The sequence below is a fragment of the Gymnogyps californianus genome, chromosome 20, assembly GCF_018139145.2.
Source record: "Gymnogyps californianus isolate 813 chromosome 20, ASM1813914v2, whole genome shotgun sequence".
In the NCBI taxonomy this organism is placed as follows: domain Eukaryota; kingdom Metazoa; phylum Chordata; class Aves; order Accipitriformes; family Cathartidae; genus Gymnogyps; species Gymnogyps californianus.
In genome coordinates, this window is record NC_059490.1 from 6,417,507 (window position 1) to 6,435,189 (window position 17,683).

General features: G+C 48.3%; 1 protein-coding gene across 1 annotated transcript in view; it reads left to right on the top strand.

The window, feature by feature from the left end:
- The window catches only part of LRRC75A (leucine rich repeat containing 75A), a 94,026-nt gene that overhangs the window by 17,419 nt on the left and 58,924 nt on the right, over positions 1–17,683 (top strand). The window contains exon 2 of the mRNA XM_050908991.1: positions 16,037–16,165. Coding sequence (XP_050764948.1) covers positions 16,037–16,165 — 129 coding nt within the window. The remainder of the gene's footprint in view (positions 1–16,036; positions 16,166–17,683) is intronic.

The window sequence follows — 17,683 nt, forward strand, 5'->3', positions numbered from 1 at the left end:
TCGGGTAGAAGCCACCGGTGGAAGGCAACTCCTAATCAGGTTGGGAGCTACGAGAAGCAAAAGCCTGTACTGAAATCTGCATTGCATCAGCTACAAGTGCAGGAGCTCTGGCGTGACTCAGCAGTGGAAGCAGCAGGTTTTCGATGAAGCTGGCTCCTGCAAAGTGAGCTTAAGGCGTGGTTATTCTCACGCACAAGTGTCGGCTCATAGCGTGCTATCATCTGCTGGGCATGGCACCGTCACAAATCCATCACGTGCTGAATTTCCTTCGCAGAAGCTTCCTGGGCAAAGTTATGTTTTCTGTCTAGGTCGTCCCGAGTTCATTTGGCACACGCTGCCAGCATCTTCGCTGGGAAATGAAATATCAACAAGAGCAGCTTAATGGCCCTGACTGTCAAACAAAGCAGAAATATTCTCATTTTTAATCAGGGGGGACTTTGACACCTCGTATTGCTGAACAAGATGTACTGCTGCCTGTCCGAGCAGGAGGCAGCTCCCAGGCGGGCAGGAGGGGATGTGCTTGCTTCTCCCTGCTGCCCTCTAGTCTGCCTGGCTTGTGGGTGCTGCTGTAGATTTGGGGGTGCAGAGAGCACCTCTTCCCCCTTGTAGAGGACCCAGAGCCTACAAACAGGGCAAGAGGCATGGCGCATAGCAGAAAGGCTCTTTATTTTCTGTGTCCGTTCAACACCCCCAATGAAACCTGGGATGAATTTCTCTTCTTGGCCAAGGGCAGGGGCTCTCTGGCCACGTGTGGGTTAATCTGTCGCGTCCCAGACAGCCCCTGGGGCTCAGAGGAGAGAGGCCAGCAGCCACCACCCTCAAGCCTTTCTGCAGCCGATGTGTGGTGAAATGAAGAGGAGGATCTTAATAGCACTTACTGGAAACGTTTGCTGGCGAGTTAGTGCGCTGGCTCTCGCAGGGCAGAGCGCTTCTCGGACCAGCCCAGCCTGCAAATTGCCTGCGTCTCCTGGGATCTCGTTGCCTGATTTTGTGCAAAATGCTCTTCCACTGATCGCTTAAGCTGCATTTCGCTCTGGCGAGCTGATGTTCGTGGTGTGTCCTGGCCATCGCTTCTCGAGTCGTACCTTGTGCTGCCGTGAAGGGACTGGGGTGGAGAGGGCAGCGGAGGAAAGAAGTTTTCCTTAGCGAAAACCTGTATTAAGTGCTCTGCTAATCAAAACGCTTTGGCTTCAGTGGGACTAAAACATGTGCTTATAGTTAATCAGGTATTTAAGTGGTTTTCTGACTTGGCAAGCATGAGATAAGATATCCCGAAGGAGAAGGAGGAGAGCAGAACTGTGGCCTCCCAACTAAATAAAGGTGTTTGCAAATGTGGACGTTAAAGGCAGAAGGCAGCAGCTTGTGAGTCTGGGGATGTGGGTTTAACTTGCTCTGACTCAGTTTCTCTGGTTTGTTCAGGGGAAGACTCTCTGCATACCCCACATGGGCTTTGAGGCATCAAAGATGACAAGAAGGGCAGTGGTTAAGTGAAAGAGGGAATGAACTGGGATCAGTGCGTATCAGTAAATGCATCTGAGCCTGCAGTGGAGGACAGAGAAAAGGCCTTACCAGCGGCTGATGAGCTCCAGGGGCAGGCACCTCCCGGAGAGCAGGGCTCTGCCAGGCACCCAGGGCGAGACCAGCGGGGCTTGAGGAGGGATTTTAAGGGAAATCATCTCCCCTTGCACCTTGAAAAGCTGCTGAGCATGAGGCACTCGACGGCAGTGCCTTGCTTGCGGCTGCTCGGGGGTGTAAGAAATACTTTCCCTTCCCTCACTGATTTCACCCTGGAGGGACTAAGCAGTGTGGTTATCAGGATTAATTCAATAAGTTCACACTGCCCCAGGGCTGGGGACCAGGCTTTTCAAAATATGAGGGGAGCTGCCGGCATCTTCAGGCACCTTTGCACCACTGAGCTGCTCAGTTTTCCATCGGGTTTGCCTCCGTCTTGCTGCTGGGGAAGCTGAAGAAAAGAGAAATTAAGTTTCTTGCCCAAGACCATGCAGCGATTCAGCAGCTAACGTGGGGAGCACTGACAACGAACAGGGTTGGGAGGACCTCCCCAAAACCAGAATAACTCCATCGTTTGTGAGACTTAGCGAATCTTTAAATTGGGAAAGTCACTTAATAACCTGCCTGAAAGCAGAAGGAAGAGGTGGGGACAGAGCAGGTAGCAGCTCTCCATGGCTTCTGCTCTACCTCTCTATTTGGAGTCAGCTCTGACACCTTTGCAGTATCTTTTTATGCAGATGTGGAGCTCGGTGGTGATCAGAGCATCACAGGCAAAGCAGCGCCAGTGGGAAACCCTCGCCGCGTGTGGATGTTGGTGCCAGGCGTCCTTTGGGGCTTCAGCTGGAAGCAAGTGCTGCCCAGCCATGCCGTGCCTCACTGGATGCAGCCTTAGCTCCCGTGCTACGTATCAGCTTGGCATCACATACTTTTAGGCACAGCTCCTGCAAAAAAGGCATTTCACAGGCTTGATTAGGAGTTAATCGGAGAAGTAGGTGATACCCTTACTTTTCCCTAAGCTGGAGCTGCATGGATGTGGCTGGTTTCAGAGCGTGTCTGTTATCATCCCGTAATTAGGGGGATAGCTCGCCGGCTCGGTGCGGTGGGTATCTCTGTGCAAAAGCGTGTGTGGTGGGTGTTTAACGAAACTGCTTCTGAACCACTTGCTGTCGGTGTCTGGAGAGAAACGAGCCACAAGCTCCAAGTCTAATTCACAAAATGGGATTGCCGAGGAGTTTGTCCCTTCCCTGCGCTGCTCAGGCAACCCCTGCCCCTCACGTGGCTTTTGGGAACGCGTTGGATGGTAACCAACCATGGGTGTGCATCTCCTTTCAGCGATGGAAGCCTTTTTTTATCATAATCACAAGGACATGATGGCACATAATATATCCTTTTCTCTTTTTTTGGGTGAGGTTAGGAGAGTGCCAACCCTCTGTGTTAAATAGCATCCTCCCTGATTTCTTCTCCCTGCTGCAACCGCTTCGTGCACATGTTTATCTGATTTTCTTGCTGGGTATTTCTGCTGTGGCTGCTCAGCCCCGGTGCTGGCTGCGTCCCACCGTGGGAGAACAAGCCCCACCGAGCTCATTAGGTGGCCTGGGCTGGTTTTGAATATGTCTCCATATAAATACACAGCATTACAGTTACCGTGATTATTATGCGAAGCATAGATTATTCTAGCATACGAGTGTGTTATGTATTGATTTGCCATTGCTTTGAATCCCATTACATGAATCTGCTTTATTAATGGACTTTGTCCATGCTTGACATTAACTGTGATGCTGGATTTGCAAATGAAAGAATTGAAATTCATGTTGTCCATATTAATTACTTGTGCGATGCTGGCCGCCTTGGCAAGCTGTTAGAAGTTTTATTTTTATTCCATTCCCATTGCTCTGACTTAAGTAAGAAAATGAGTTTGGTGCTGTGGGATTTGTTTGTTTTGCTCCTTTGCTGGAAGCCTCTTTTAACTGTTGAGAAGGTATCAAGCATAGAAAGAGGCTTTATGCTTGGTGTGGAATAGGCTGTTGTTAACTCAGAGTAAGTCTTAATGGAGGAACGGGGCAGGGCGGTTTTATTTCAATGTCAAGTTCAACCCTATTTTCTCATCTCTTGCTTTGAGCTAAAATTTACCTGTATCTTGTTCCCTCTGAGGTTTTACAGTGCAAAAGTCTCTAATACATGTCTTCTTGCAGTGATACGTAGCCAGATTCTTGTGTTAAGTGCAGCAAGGTAGCTGTAAAGAGTAACTCCACTCTACTTGCTGGTAGAAAACCACTGATATACCCAGATTTCGGATGTCCGTGTGCCTGCAAACCAAGACTGAGATGAGAAGACCTGTTGTGGATCAGGGAATCAAGATTGCTCCTTCAGCCACTTTCAGGTGGTTGACGCTTAGGTCTGGCCAACGTGGAGACGCCAGTGCAGTTCATTTGGTGCACATTTGGGTTGGGGGAAGAGAAGAAGACAGAACTCTGTTTTTGGGAGGAATGAGGTGGGGAGCGACGCCTCGGGGCAGCGGCAGGACCAACATGGGGTGCCTGGGGAAGGGCAGCAGTGCCGTGCGCATTGCAGGACACGCACTTGCTCCTGTTTCTCCTCCTGCAGGATGCACCCATGGGTGCCTACGTAGAGGACGAGGTGCTCAGGCTAAGATGGGAGAGGAGCATCCCCATCGCCTTTCCTACTGGGGCATGGTTTGGCTGTGGCAAAACATTTTGCCTTCTGATTCAGCCGTGTGTTTGCTTTCCGGAGGTGCGGATGGCAGCCCAAGAGCATGGCAGCGTATTGGAGATGTATTTGGTGTGCTTTGGGTAGTGCCGGTGGTGCGCGTTGCAGTGACTGGCTCTTCCCTTGCCGCTATCTATTCGAACCCATTTCTGTCCCTGCACTCCTCCCACCCAGGCTCCTGCAGTGGTATAAATGGCACAAAAAAAGGCTTGACATGTTTTTATTGGAGTCAGCTGCAATTTGTTCATTTAAATGATCTTTTTGTAACGTTCACATCATTCCACAGCAGCCAGTTTGAAGAGTTAATTGAATATTTCTCTCTCTCAAAGATGGCTTGAATTACTTCCCTTGAATAACCTACTCTCGAAAAGAGCTTGTGTTGAGGAATCATTGATGCTTATTTTTACTAACGCCTGTATCAATAAGATCTTAGGTTTTATTCTAGCACCCATCTGCTTTGAAGGATCCCAAAGCATTTGTCAAAGCGTTTGTATAGTCTTCCGCCGCTGAAATTCAGTCCCTTTGAAGTAGAGCTTAGCATTCATTGAGCGGTAACAATATGTCCCTCCATAGCTAATGCAATAATAATCAACCCAGGGCTTGGAAGCGAAACCAGGTTTTAGATAGCAGTTATTGGATTGCAAGCTCTTATTGTTTGTGCAGTAACGGATTGATTTCTTTTGGGCGCTGCGGGGGGTGTCCAGGAGGCTTCCCAGTGATACAGTAACATCATTATTGACGCTGCAGGTTCAGCTTGATGTGCCTGGGAATTTCAGCACTTGGGGATGATGTGGGAGTGTTTCCCCGCGGCTCGCATGGCTGGCTGCGTGCTCGCTGCTTGGCAGAGCTGTACATCAAAACAAAAACCCCGTATCAGATAGGTGTGGGTAATCCCCATCTTTTGGCAGTGCCGATAACACAGACCTGATTGATCCCCTGAAATTATTAAGTTTCTTTTTCCATCACTGGATTGCAACAGCTCTCCTGGCTGAGGAGAGGAGGCGACATCTTCAGAAAGCAGCATTTTGAATGGGTAGAAAAGCAAATGTGACATTTCAGCCATGGTTTGCAATTCCTTCTGTACTTGGCTGTATTGGGATCGCGTGCTCCTGGGAACAGCTGATTACGCTGTGCTCAGAGAGGGCTTTTCACCCGGCGGGCAGGATTGCACCGTTATACGTCAGGAGACCTGCGCTGACCTCCTCCTGAAATCTCTCACGGGAGCAGCTGCTGGAAACAGGAGATGGGGCTCAAGTGGGCCAAGACAATAAATCCTGCTTTCCCGCTAACCGGAGGCTGGTTCAACAGAATTAATGCCAGAGCCAGGCAGCTCATGCCGTGTTGTGTTAATCTGTGAAGTGAGGGCAACTTGGAGAAAGTGGCTGGATTAGAGCAGGGAAGAGTTAGAGGTGAGGACTCCCATTCTCTTGTTTTTTTCTGTTGGAAAAGAGGGTGGTCGCCAGTGCAGGGCCAGATCAGGCTGGCTTTCCTGCAGGCTTATCTTGATTGTCCATCACATCAGCCAAACCTCAGCTCTAGGAAAATCCAGCTTCTCCCAGTGTCCTCCTTGAGGTCCCAGCTGGGCAGCCCTGACGGCAGCTGTGGAGACCATCTGTCCTGCTGTCCATCCGTCTGCTGCCACGTGGGGTGTACCACAGCCAAGTCCTGCTCCTTCCCTTACTGGGGTCTCTTCCTTCGCCTGACACCGATTCCCCAAAACTTACAGGATCTTAATGAACTTTGAGACTTTTGCCCCTTTCCCATAGTTTAATGAGACTGGCTGACACAGAGTTACCTGGGGAGGGACGGGGAGGTGGAAGGATGGACAGACAGTACAGTCACTCAAGCCTTGTCGTCTGTTTGATTCATTATTAAGGTTGGGCCATCTGAGTAAAGATTTTTGGACTCTCTTCTTAGCATATCCCTTAGCAGAAAGATTTGCAGGGATGCGTAAAGCAAGGGTGTTTGGCTCGTTACTGTTAATGAAACGCAGTACGTGCAGGTGGGGGATAAGGAGCAGATTGCACGAAGTGCTTGTAGACTCGGTGTTGCTCCAAGAACTCTCATCATTGTAGCATGTGCAGGGAGACTTGTCTGTAATTTCAAACAGGGAAAGGTGTGTGATTACGAATGCTGCTCTTGTATCCGGAGTCATTCACTTACTGTATGCCCAGACACTGGCACGGTCTCTAACAGGCAGTGGAAATTATGAAGACAAGTGATTCCTCCCCATCTGACAGTGTCATCTTCTATTTGGAAATCTCTTCCCCTTTCCTGCAAGGATCTCAGTTCTGCCTTTTTTTTGTTGTTGTTGTTGTTCCCATAAATAGTTATTATAAAGACATGTGTGTGTATTTAGTGCATGTGAACACAACATGGTACAATATCTGCATGCACAACTAAAAGTCTTCAGTGCCCATAAGGCATCTGCTGTCACCTTCCAAGGACAAGAGTTGTTTGAGCTCCTGGTTACCTCCAACCAAAGAGTGGGGGCCTAAAGCAAAACTTAAAAATGTAACTAGTATTGATGGGTGATCAGCTGCAAAACAGATGGGGCTGTTCTTTGGCTGGAAGAGTGGGTATGAAAGCCACGCAGAGCTCTGCGCTTACTGTGCTGGAAAACAAAGGTGAGAAGAGTATGAGTGGGATTTTCCTGCTCCAGTTGCCTAAACATTAAATGTCTAGGATAAGCTAATTAGAGGGGCTTTTCTTGGCAGATAACTGATCGAGAGCCACATCCAGAGACTGACTCAGCCCAGCTGCCTTAGAATAGGATGAATCACCATCTTGATATGAATTGACAGTAGACTGAGCTTAGGTGACAAGTCTGGATCCTTACCTGACAGGAGATGAGATGCGCCCTGTCCTAAGACTGTTTTCCAACAGAGATCTCAGAGACTTTTGCAAGGGAAAATAAGTATTTTTTGGCATGTGGGGTGGCAGGGAGAGGAGGTGCAGTTAGGAGCTGGCAGCCGGCGGCACAGCGTGGTCCAGGCTGGGGCTGGTGCGTAGCCTTCATCCTGGGGATCAGCCAGTGACCCGTGCCGGGGCAGGAGGCCCTGTGCAACCCCTACTGCCTTTAATAGTGAAAGGTACTAGTCACAGAGCAAAAGGAACGATAAATTGAAGTTCTGCTTCTGACCTGCGGTTTGGACGCTCTAGTCGGCATCTGGGTTGCTCCAGCAAGCTCTTTCAGCAGACACATGAGGATGGAAATGGCAGATACTTGATTAAATTTGTCATATTTCCTTTTAATGCTTTACCGCAGAGTTGTTAATGGGAGTTCCAGCAGCAAGAGCAGAGTTAATAGGGTGGGTGTCTTACAAGGCTGATTAACCTTTTTCTTTGGATTTTAGCCATGTAATGTGGTGGGCTCTGGGTGGAGTTGGCTAGCAGGAGGTGAGGAGGCCGTGAGAGTGGCCCTTCGGTGTTTGCACTCAGCTGTCGGCAAACTGGAGAGACCAGTGTGTTTGCTCACAGCCTCCGCCGTGTCTTGCCCTTAGACCTGCGGCTTTTTCTGCCCCCGTTTTTCCTTTGCAGGAGGAAGACCTTGGGGGATCGCTCTCCTTGGGAGCGTTTCGGTGCAGAGCAAAAAAGGCTCTTGCACCTTAGGGCTGAGACTGGCTGGGGCGCGTTGCTGGGAGGTTGCTGCTGTCACCCATCCATCTGGGGAGCAGGAGGAAGAAGTGACAAGTCCCACCAGAAGCCATCTGGTGCAGGCTCTGTGTGGCCAGCAGGATCCTGGCTTGGGGCTGGAGCCCCAGATTGATGCACTGGGTTGGATGGGAAACCGGGATGTGGGCAGCTCCCGCTGGTTTAAAAGGGATGAGTGAATAATATTTTGTGAGCTTAAGACGAACGCTTGTGTTAAAGGCAGGGATGGATCTAAATTGTTTGAATTGTTCAAAGCAAATTCTGGAGTCACCTTCCCCAGATAGTGTTTCTACGCTTTTTCTATACTGGGATCCCACTGGCTCTATAAATCAAGATGGGATGGGTAGCTGAGGCTATCTATTCTCATTAAATATCCTGAAGAAGTCTGTTAGCTGTGGTCTGGCCGAACTCCAATTGGGGTAATTGCATTTGCCTCGCAGTTTAAAATAAACGCAGCGCATTCTTCTGCAAATCTCTTATTCGCAGTTGTTTATTATCTGGATGGCGGCATCGTATCTCTGCCCATTAATCTGTCTCTCCGAGTTTCTATAATTCCAGCCTCCTGGAGGGGGTTCAAGCTGCCACCATTTATTATTTGAGTCAATCTGCCAGGAAAATGTTTACTTCTTCCCTGAAACATTGACTGTCTTCTCTAACTGCACCCTCACTTGAGGCGTGAATGAGCAATCATTGGTTCCAAACCAATATTAACTCTGTTCAACAGAAAATATCACTCATATTTAAACTCTGTTTTTGCACCATTTTGGTGGATTAGACATAGAAATTTGCAGTAACAATTGTTGGTTTGCTTGGAGGTTCCCAGGGTGCCTTCTGCGATGCCCCATCCAGACATACTGGTCCCACCACCAGCTTCCCCCGGTTACAGCCAAGCCACACATGGCTGCTAAATGCTGCCTGCCCTCTTTGAAGGTGCAAACTTGGGCATCTTTGCATTGCTGAGGTCTGTTTTTTCCCAAAACCTATGGGAATGTTGTTATCTTTCAGATGCTTTACTCCTTTCTCAACCTGTGAAATTGGTTCCTGCGTTAAAAAGCTGTTTGGAGAAGAGGAGAAGGAGATGGGTGGACAGTGTGACTATTTCAGCCTTGTTTCCTTAGGATACCCAGTTAAGAATTAAGCTGTTTATAGCATGTGTAATGCACCTTATTGCAATGTATAAACGCATGGTTTATAGGGGGTGTACGTGGATGACCGGAGCTGTTGGGCTGCAATAAATGCACCAGGCAGATAATCTTTCCAGCAATGCACTTCCACATTGCTTGGTCTTATCTCAGGAAAGTAAAGCAGCACCAAACTTACTAGCTGTGAAGCAAATGCCGGAGGGCTCATCATGTGCAAAACAGGTGGAGGCTGATTCTAGATGCTGTGGCCAGCCGTGGCCGATTGCAGCTGGCAAATCCATAAATACCACGTTTTACGGTGGCTTACTAGCCTCATAAGGCAACCAGACATCGGAGATATTGTGAGGGAGTCGAACGTCCTAAGGATCAAAGGCAAGAAATATTTTGTTTGCTTGTTTTCAAGGGGGTACTTCACAAGGCATGAGGATTGAGCAGCTAAATATGTCCCCCATCAAGAAAAACAACCCCGTAGCCTTTGAGCAACCCACACTGTGCTCGCTGTTGAGTCACATCTCACATGCCTGTTTCTCTGAGCTGACCTTACTCACCGCATTGCTAATGCTCACCTCATGAAATCATTTTTCCCAGATAAGTTGCTGCAGATGATTGATTGCACACAATATTAATCCTTCTCTTCCTTCGTGCCCGACCCTTGTTTATAATACCAACCTCTCCGCTTGGAAATTCATTATGCTGCCCTGGCTATTAGTGGAGATAAGAAACAGTTTTGGAAGAGGTGCTGGCCAAAATAGCAGCTATCAGGATATTTATGAGCAGCCATGTTTGCAGGAGCTCGGGGTGATATTTTACACAGTAACCTCATTTGGGCAGCTGGTAGCTGCAGTCGCTCCATGTTAATGAAAGCAGCAACAGCATAACCTGCTTTATCGTATGACTTCTTACGTGGACCTGCTGAATTTTCCTCTAATTGCAATTCAATTTGCAGTGATAAATAGTTTAATAAGCGAAAATGGGCTTGACTTCCGTTGTTTATGGCACCTTGTGGCTTAGGGGAATATTACACGATGCTGCGTCTCATGGAAACACAACTTAGAGCTTCAAAAGCCAGTTGCTCAACTGTTAGCTGTTGTCATGCTGCATTTTTTTTGGCAGAAGGGAATAACAAGTTGTTTTACCTGGCACTAGGGAAAGATGAGCTGGGGATACAGCTCCCAAATGCCTTGCATTTATTTTTCCTTTTTTCACTGGGAAAATGGCATTGCTTGGGTAGTGTTGGCCTGGGGAAGTCAATGGTGAGCTCTTAGTTTGGGCTGGTTTTTGGGTGGAAGGGCTGTTTCTGTGGTTGCAAAAGGGACCCAGGTTGAAGAAAGCGTCTAGCACAGCACCAGCTCTGCAGGGCAGCAGGACTGACCGTGCCTGGGCTCTCACCTGGCTTGGTGTTTTTCCAAAATAATTGGGTTCTCTTATGCCTTTCATGGCTGCGGCTGGGAAGTTTCCATTACTGGCTGCCATGGAGGGAGGCATTATATTTTTCTGCTGGACTTCTTTGATTTAAATTTCTAGTTCCTTCACAAGTTTTTTTGTTTGGTTTTTTTTTTTTGTGTGTGTTAGCTTTGCATTGCTACGTTTGCAGAAGACTCCTCCTGTGGAGGCTGAATGCAACTAGTTGGTGGCAGGAAGCTTTCCTTCCAGTGGGTAAGCCATCCCCAAGGACTGACGAGTGGTTTGGCTTTCTCTTAGCCTCCTAAAGCTGGAAACAAATCAGATAAATTGCAGGAAGGTCATGGGTGACGGCAGGGAGGATGCGCAGCAAAATGAATTGAGCGAGACTCTTGCTTTTCTGTTCAGCCCCAAAGTGGTCTCCTCTCCCTACTCCTTAGCCTTGCTTGGCAAAGCAAGACTTTAGCTGATGTGCTCAGTAAGGGGCACGCTTTGGTAAGACAGACTCAGGGGCAGCAGCTCAAGTTGCAGGGAGCTGCCTAACGTCAGGGTCGGCAGCTTCTTCCCCGGTGCTTTTTGATCCATTCGCAGCCTTTGGGTTGCTTTCAGTCACTTCTGCATTCCTGACTTTCTCTGCTTGTTTTGTGTCGTTAATCCCAAATCCTGCTCGAGTTGGGCATTAGCGCCGGCTGCCTCGCGCGGGCGGGTGTGCTGTTGAATGTGCTGCTCTGAAATGTCCTCTCAGCCTCCTCCTGCCAGTGCCCATGGGGATGGCAGGACTCGAGGTGGCTCAGGGATGCAGAGATGTTCCCCTTCTCCTGCTGCAAACGCGCAAACCTTCCCAAACCATCTCAGCACAGTGCAGGATTTTGGGTGCACGCTAGAAAAACACCCCTCCAGCCTACACCAAGAAAGCCATGGTCCTGCCTGGCTCATAAATACCATCGTTTTAAACCCTTATACCCTTCCTATTGAAAGTTGCACTTGATATCCAGGTAGGGATCCCCTGGGAAAAGGGAACGTGCTGAAAGAAACCCCCAGTGACTCGAGCCAGATGCTGGGCGTTTTCTCCAAAGCTAGTGATTCGTGATTTGCTGCTGACAGCATGAACTGGTGTTAAGTTATTAAATTGCAGATGAGCTCATCACTTGGCCTCGAACAAGTTTCAGCCTTGAGTGGCTTTAAAATATTACATGTGGTGGAAAAGAGACAATGCTGGTGTGGCAGAGAGATTTAGGGAGCAGCTGAGAAAGACATCTGTGTATAGAAAATGTGTACCAGGAGGGAGGAGGGAATACTTCATGTGAAAAATGTAAGCTCTCCCAGGAGAGAGGAGGAGAAATTCTCTATTTATTGGTTTTACATTTTAATTTTAGCTTAAGAGAAAATTGTCAGAGTTTTGAGATGCTTAAAGACAAGTGGCAAGATGCTAAGCCTGGTTTGATCCTCAAAGATCCCAGTGTGTCAAGAGCTACGTGTGCGGGATTACTTCTACCAAGCTCCTAAACTGGCTCCTTCGGTAGCGCGTGGTGTTTGCCAGCGATGCCATGTGACCGTGGGCCAAATCCAGCTCTTACTTGACGCTTGCTTAATCCTAATGTTGAGCTCTACCAGACTGGGAAGGTAACATCCACACTGCTGGTAGGAGAGGTGTTTCTCTCCCTGAAAGAGTGGGACTTTCCTTTGGGGATCTCCCTGCCCTACATTATCTTGCACAATTTCTATTTCTCCCTTTTTTTTCCTCTTGCAAAGGAGCCTGAGCTCCTGAACCCACCTGGTTCTGCACAGTCACCCGTGGATCCATGCGGTGCAGAAATATATGAGGAGGAAGACTGTACTGAACAAAAGAATTAGTTTTTCCAGCCTCAATAAACCCAACCATGCCAGAGCAGCCTTGGTGGGCTGACCTGCCGTCACAGTGCTGCTCCTGGGGAGCACAGCGCACGCCCTCATCTTAGCTCTAGATCTCGATGCTGAGATTAATTCATTTTTTTTTAAGTGCCAACTTGGCAGAAGCCGTGGGATAGATCATAAATCGGTTCAGCCTCTTTATTTTTCAAACCAGGTATGTTTGCAATCAGTGGGCACGTTGGCCAGCTGGGTTTTGTGGCCGGTTGGATTTGTTGGTTTGGGGCTTTTTTGGTGCTCCTGGCAAGGGAGAACAGCCCCACATGTGTGGTTTTTTAACTGCCTCAGGTTTTTTTTTTTTTTACCAAATGGCGTGTTTGCAAAGCCAGTGCTAACTCAGTCAGTGCTGCGGTGCTGCCCCTAAAAATAACAAGGAAACCAGTACGCTGAAGAATTGCCGCCTCGTTTGTGGCGTAAGCTGTAACTGCACGCAATGCGAGATCCCTCTGGCTGCTACAGCCAGTGTCTGAAGGCAGAATAGAATTTTTTTCTTTTTTTTTCTTTTTTTTTAGTGAAGATGATCATTTTCAGCCTGTCTGAAGTCACAGAGCATCAGCACCTACAAGCAATGTGCCTTCTTCCCATGCGGTTCATTGGGGCCGGAGCATCTCTGAGCTCAGGACAGGCTCCGATTTATTGCAGGGCGCCAAGGTGTTATTGGCTTGGATTTGCTGTATTAAAACACTAGGGGCAGGAGAAAGGGAACGTTTTCATGTAAATTATTAACAAATTGCGTGTGTGGCTGTCAATAATGAGCTGCAAACTGCAACCCTGGAGCAGCTGAGCTCAGGGGCATCGGCCGGAGGAAGGCTGTCTTGGGGTGCTTTTAACACACACCTAAGCTGATCGAATTGCAGAGTGTCGCCAGGACTTGGGGCCACACATTTCTGTCCCCATCTGTGTCCTGGGACTGACAGGGATCATGGATTTCTGATAGTTGAAGCTCCTGAATTGTGTTTCTGTTTTTCTGCCTGGTCTTTACCCGTGTGTGCATGTACAAAGGGAGGTCACTCAGATCTGTGATTATGTTGTTTCCTTTTTTTTGTTTGTTTGTTTGGGTTTTTTTTAGTTTTTAGACCATGTAAAGCTACTTTCTTGCTGCCATGTTGATTTTTTGATTTCCTACAAGAGCAGCTATATCCAGCCCTACTGCACTTCTACTTGTTTGGGCAAAAGCTGCCTTTATACTGCGAGGGCTGAGCGCTGCGGTGCTTTGGCTGTAGCACGTATTTGAGATGGACTCCTTTCTCACATCTGCAGGGCTTAACATCTCACTGAGCTGCTCTGCTCAGCTCTGTAAGGGAGATAATGCCTCTGTGTGATGCCGTCCTTTTAAATGCATCTTTTCTAAATGTACTTGTGATTGTGGGTCATAAGTGCCATTTGTGTTCGTGAGATGCTCAAATATCCTCACGTGGCAAGTTCTGCAGAAGTGCATAATGTTCAATAAATAACAAGTTACTAGTCAAAACTATAAAAAAAAAGAGAGTTAGGAAGGCTGCTTGTTGCAGGATGATGGTGAATAAGATTGTCCCAGCCCTGTGCTGTGTGTCTGACACTTCTAAATGTTTTTTTTTAATTGCGTTACTTAGCCAGACTGAGACTCCCACATGGCCAAATAGCACCTCCCTATTACTGGCACCTTATAAATAACTTCTATGTTTCACTTTCCCCAGCTCCACATGACAGCACCCCCTGCCCTCGGGGTCCCCCCTGTATTTCATCCTTCTAGCCGGTTGGTTTTCCCTAAGAAGAGGACTAGAGCACCAAATGCTTTCCCTTTTACGCATGTTTCTTGCATTGCTGATTCCTTCTTCACCTGAAACTTCCATCTCATTTTTGCAGCTCAGCTCTTTTCAGCGTCAAATTCTTTGTAGAACTGGACCAGTTTGGTTTGATGGCACCACAGTTAATCCCTGGGAGCGCTGCCATTGCTGAGCAGCAGGCCTTTTCACCCCCCGAGACACATTTGTTTTCAAACGTCATGAAACTCTTCATGCCAGATGCCACCAGCTACGTGGGAGGAGGACTTGGCATTTGATGCAGTTGTGGACAAGTCTGTCTGCAGCGTGGCTGTTCTTGGGGGTCAGAAGAAATTTTCCACAATGCTAGTCGAGATACAGATATGAGGATTTCATCATTGCCTCATGATTCCTCGTTTGTGCTGTGTTTTGGTTCAAGAAGCAGGAGTAGACACTCAGAGCTGGACCAGCCCACCAGCTTACAAACCCAGCTCCCATTGCTGGTGAGGGCTTGAAGGACCAGAGGTTGTGGCTTCCTACACAAGTGTTTGCACTGGAACGAAGCTGGTGGTCAGTTCTTCCGTACCAAGTTACATCTCCACTGTTCAGTAGTGGCTGTGAAACAACCGCTTCCACGTTGTTTTGGTAGTGTAGGGGCTGTGTCTTGCCAAAATGCGTGGCAGGGTGGCAGGCAGGTCTCAGCGTGGGTATGTCCCTGCCCACTGAGTCTTGTAGAGGTCATCTGGGAAGTAAATGCCTTGGGGTAGGTGTGGTGGTGTCTCTGCTATGGGAAGGTGGATGCGTTACCCGAAGGAGAGATGAATTTCCTGAAATGCAGTAGGACCCATGGGTCTTCATTTCACTAAATCCCATCCGTACCAAGTAGAGGAGGCTGCTTCTGAGCTTCACTCTTTAAAAGCGAAAACAGGCCTTTGAAGAGAAATACAGAACATCTTATTCCTGTCAAAAATAAAAGGCAAAAGGGAAATGGCTTGCTCAAGCTCATCCAGTAAGGCAGGACTGAAAAATGAGCCAGCTCTCCTGGAGCTCCAGTGTTGGACAGGACCTGTGAGGCACATGTCCTTGATGGACTGGCTCTAGCCATCCTATGGGGTGGCTGGTGGACCTCGCTGCAACGTGCATTCATCTGAGAGGAGTACTGTCCTATCCCATGGTTGGCTGCTGCTGAGGAACAAAACATAGTGGAGATACAGTATTTGAAGTAAAAGGAGTACACTATATATAACCCTTCCCCTCCTTGTCCCTGTGCACTAACATACTCCATATAATGATGAGTTCTCTGCCAAAATTCGTCAAATTATTATGTCTAAGGATTGCAAATCATAGAAAATAGCCTTGGAGGGGACCTCAGGAGGTCTGATCCATCCCTAGGGCAGGATCAGCTCGATCTGAACAGTTCCTGACACATCGTTGTCCGGTCTCCAACGGCAGAGCCTCCACCCCTTCCTCAGGCAATCTAGTCCAGCACTTTGCTCTTCCCACCCCCCCCCCCCCCCAATTTATTCTCCTCTTTCCGTTGCTGCAATTTTAGGCTCATTCTTTTCTCCCTATGCACAGCAGACCCAGCACATCTACGCTATATTTATTCTCCAATTCCATTTTCGTACTGATCGAGCTGTCGTGTTCTCTGGAGTCATCTTTGATTTTACCTTGTTGCAAGCATACTGTTTGCTTGGTGGATTTATGGCTTGTGAGTGGCATGAGGGTGTTCATCCTGCAGGCCTAACGCTTCTTTGCAGAGCAGATAAAGCACAGGAGTGCAGCTTTCCCCAGGGTGACATGCTCATGTGTCCCTTCCTTGTGTTGGGTGGTGGTGGGGATCGCTTTCTTCTTGGCTTCTTCATGGGGACCACCAATGTAGGCTAATTTTAAGATCCACGCCAGCACTGGCTTTTGTAGCACGTCTAATATTGCTCCTGTTTTCTGCAGGATTTAGGAATGGAGTCGACTTCTCTGGATGATGTCCTCTATCGATATGCCAGCTTTCGAAACCTGGTGGATCCAATCACTCATGACTTGATCATCAGCCTTGCTAGATACATCCACTGCCCCAAACCGGTAGGTACCATGGTCTCGTAACACCTCCATAACTGTGCTGGCTTGGGAAACCGCTCTGCTGGGAGCGTAGAGCTCCTTGAGTGCCAGGGAAAAAGCCTCCCGGTTACTGCTGTGCTTGTGTGTCTTTGGACCAAAAGGACCTGCCTGGAGATCGTGGTTTGATTGCACAGTATTGGGCTTTCCAGCTGCCCAAGTGACATTCGCCTAACGTTCGTACTTTGGGTGTTAGCACTTTGTTTTGCAAATTATTTCTGCTTTCTGCCACTTTGTGTTTCTGTGTTAAAGACCTTACCCCATCAGGAACACTTTCTGCCTTGCAAGGATAACAGACCGTTCCTCGCCCTTGTGCAGTGTTTATCGTGACCCCAAATGACGAGAGAGTCCTTGGCTGTGCCTTCAAGGCCAGGTTTCCAAAAAAGCGCAGCCTCCATGGGCTGCTGTTTGGGCTCTGACATGAGCAGGTTTCTCTGTGAGCGCAGCCCCAGGCAGATGTGGGTTTTTGAAACTCTCAGCCCCATTTGCTCACTGGCAGCTATAGCAGCATAAGGGCTTTTGAAAATCCCAGGCTGGCTCCCTCCCTTCCATGGTAGATGTGACTTTGCACGGTGGCCACTTGGCTGTTTGGACAATTAAGTTTTTTTCCCCAGGCTTTCTTTTAAATAAGCAATATTGTCGGTACCTGATTCACAGAGCAGCGTGGGCTTAGAAAGGCGTGAAATGTCTGAGTTCTCAAAACACGCTGGATAAGGAGGAAGAGGGATAAGAGAGAAGACCAAAAGCTACCAGACAGTGATTGCAGGAGATGTAGGTGGCATCAGATCTCTGGGGAATTTTGATCTGCTAGTCCTCGTGTGCTGCAGTTCCCTACCTGTAATTTTGGGAGGATGGCGCAGCTCTGCTAAATCCACTGATTTAGTGATGTGTCCCGGCACTACAGTCATGGTAACGTGCTGTGCACCAAAGATGAATCGATTACAAACATCTAAGATAAGCACCTTTCAGAGGAAATACCTTTCTTCTGCAAAGCACCGTGCAGGCTGTAGGGCGAGCGGGAGCTGTAGTTGGTGATGCTCCCTCAACTCCTCTTGAAACTCCCAGGAATGGGCTTCTTCCTAAAGAGATATTTCTGTCCATGTTTCATCTTGTCTGGTACAGGTCAGAGTGTGGTGGTGGAGCTGAAGGCTCATCTATCGTGGTTGTGTTTTTTCTTCTCCCCTGCACATTGCTTGTCAGGAATTAAAGTTACACTTAAAACAAATGGTGTGAATTGTAGGAAGAGGCTGAGTGATGTTTTCCAGTAAGCCCAAAGGAGGGTTTGCAGAGCTTCCTGGTGGGATGTCTTCATTGTAACAGCTTCCCTGGGAGTGTGGGAGCTGCGTGGCTTCCCCGAACTTGCTGTCTGGAACGAATAAGCTACCAAAAAGTTCACTTTGAGCAAAAAGGAAGCCCTTCCACCCCCGTAACCTGCATTTGGCTCTGGTCACGCTTACAGATGTGATGGAGCTCTGTTTGAGGGCC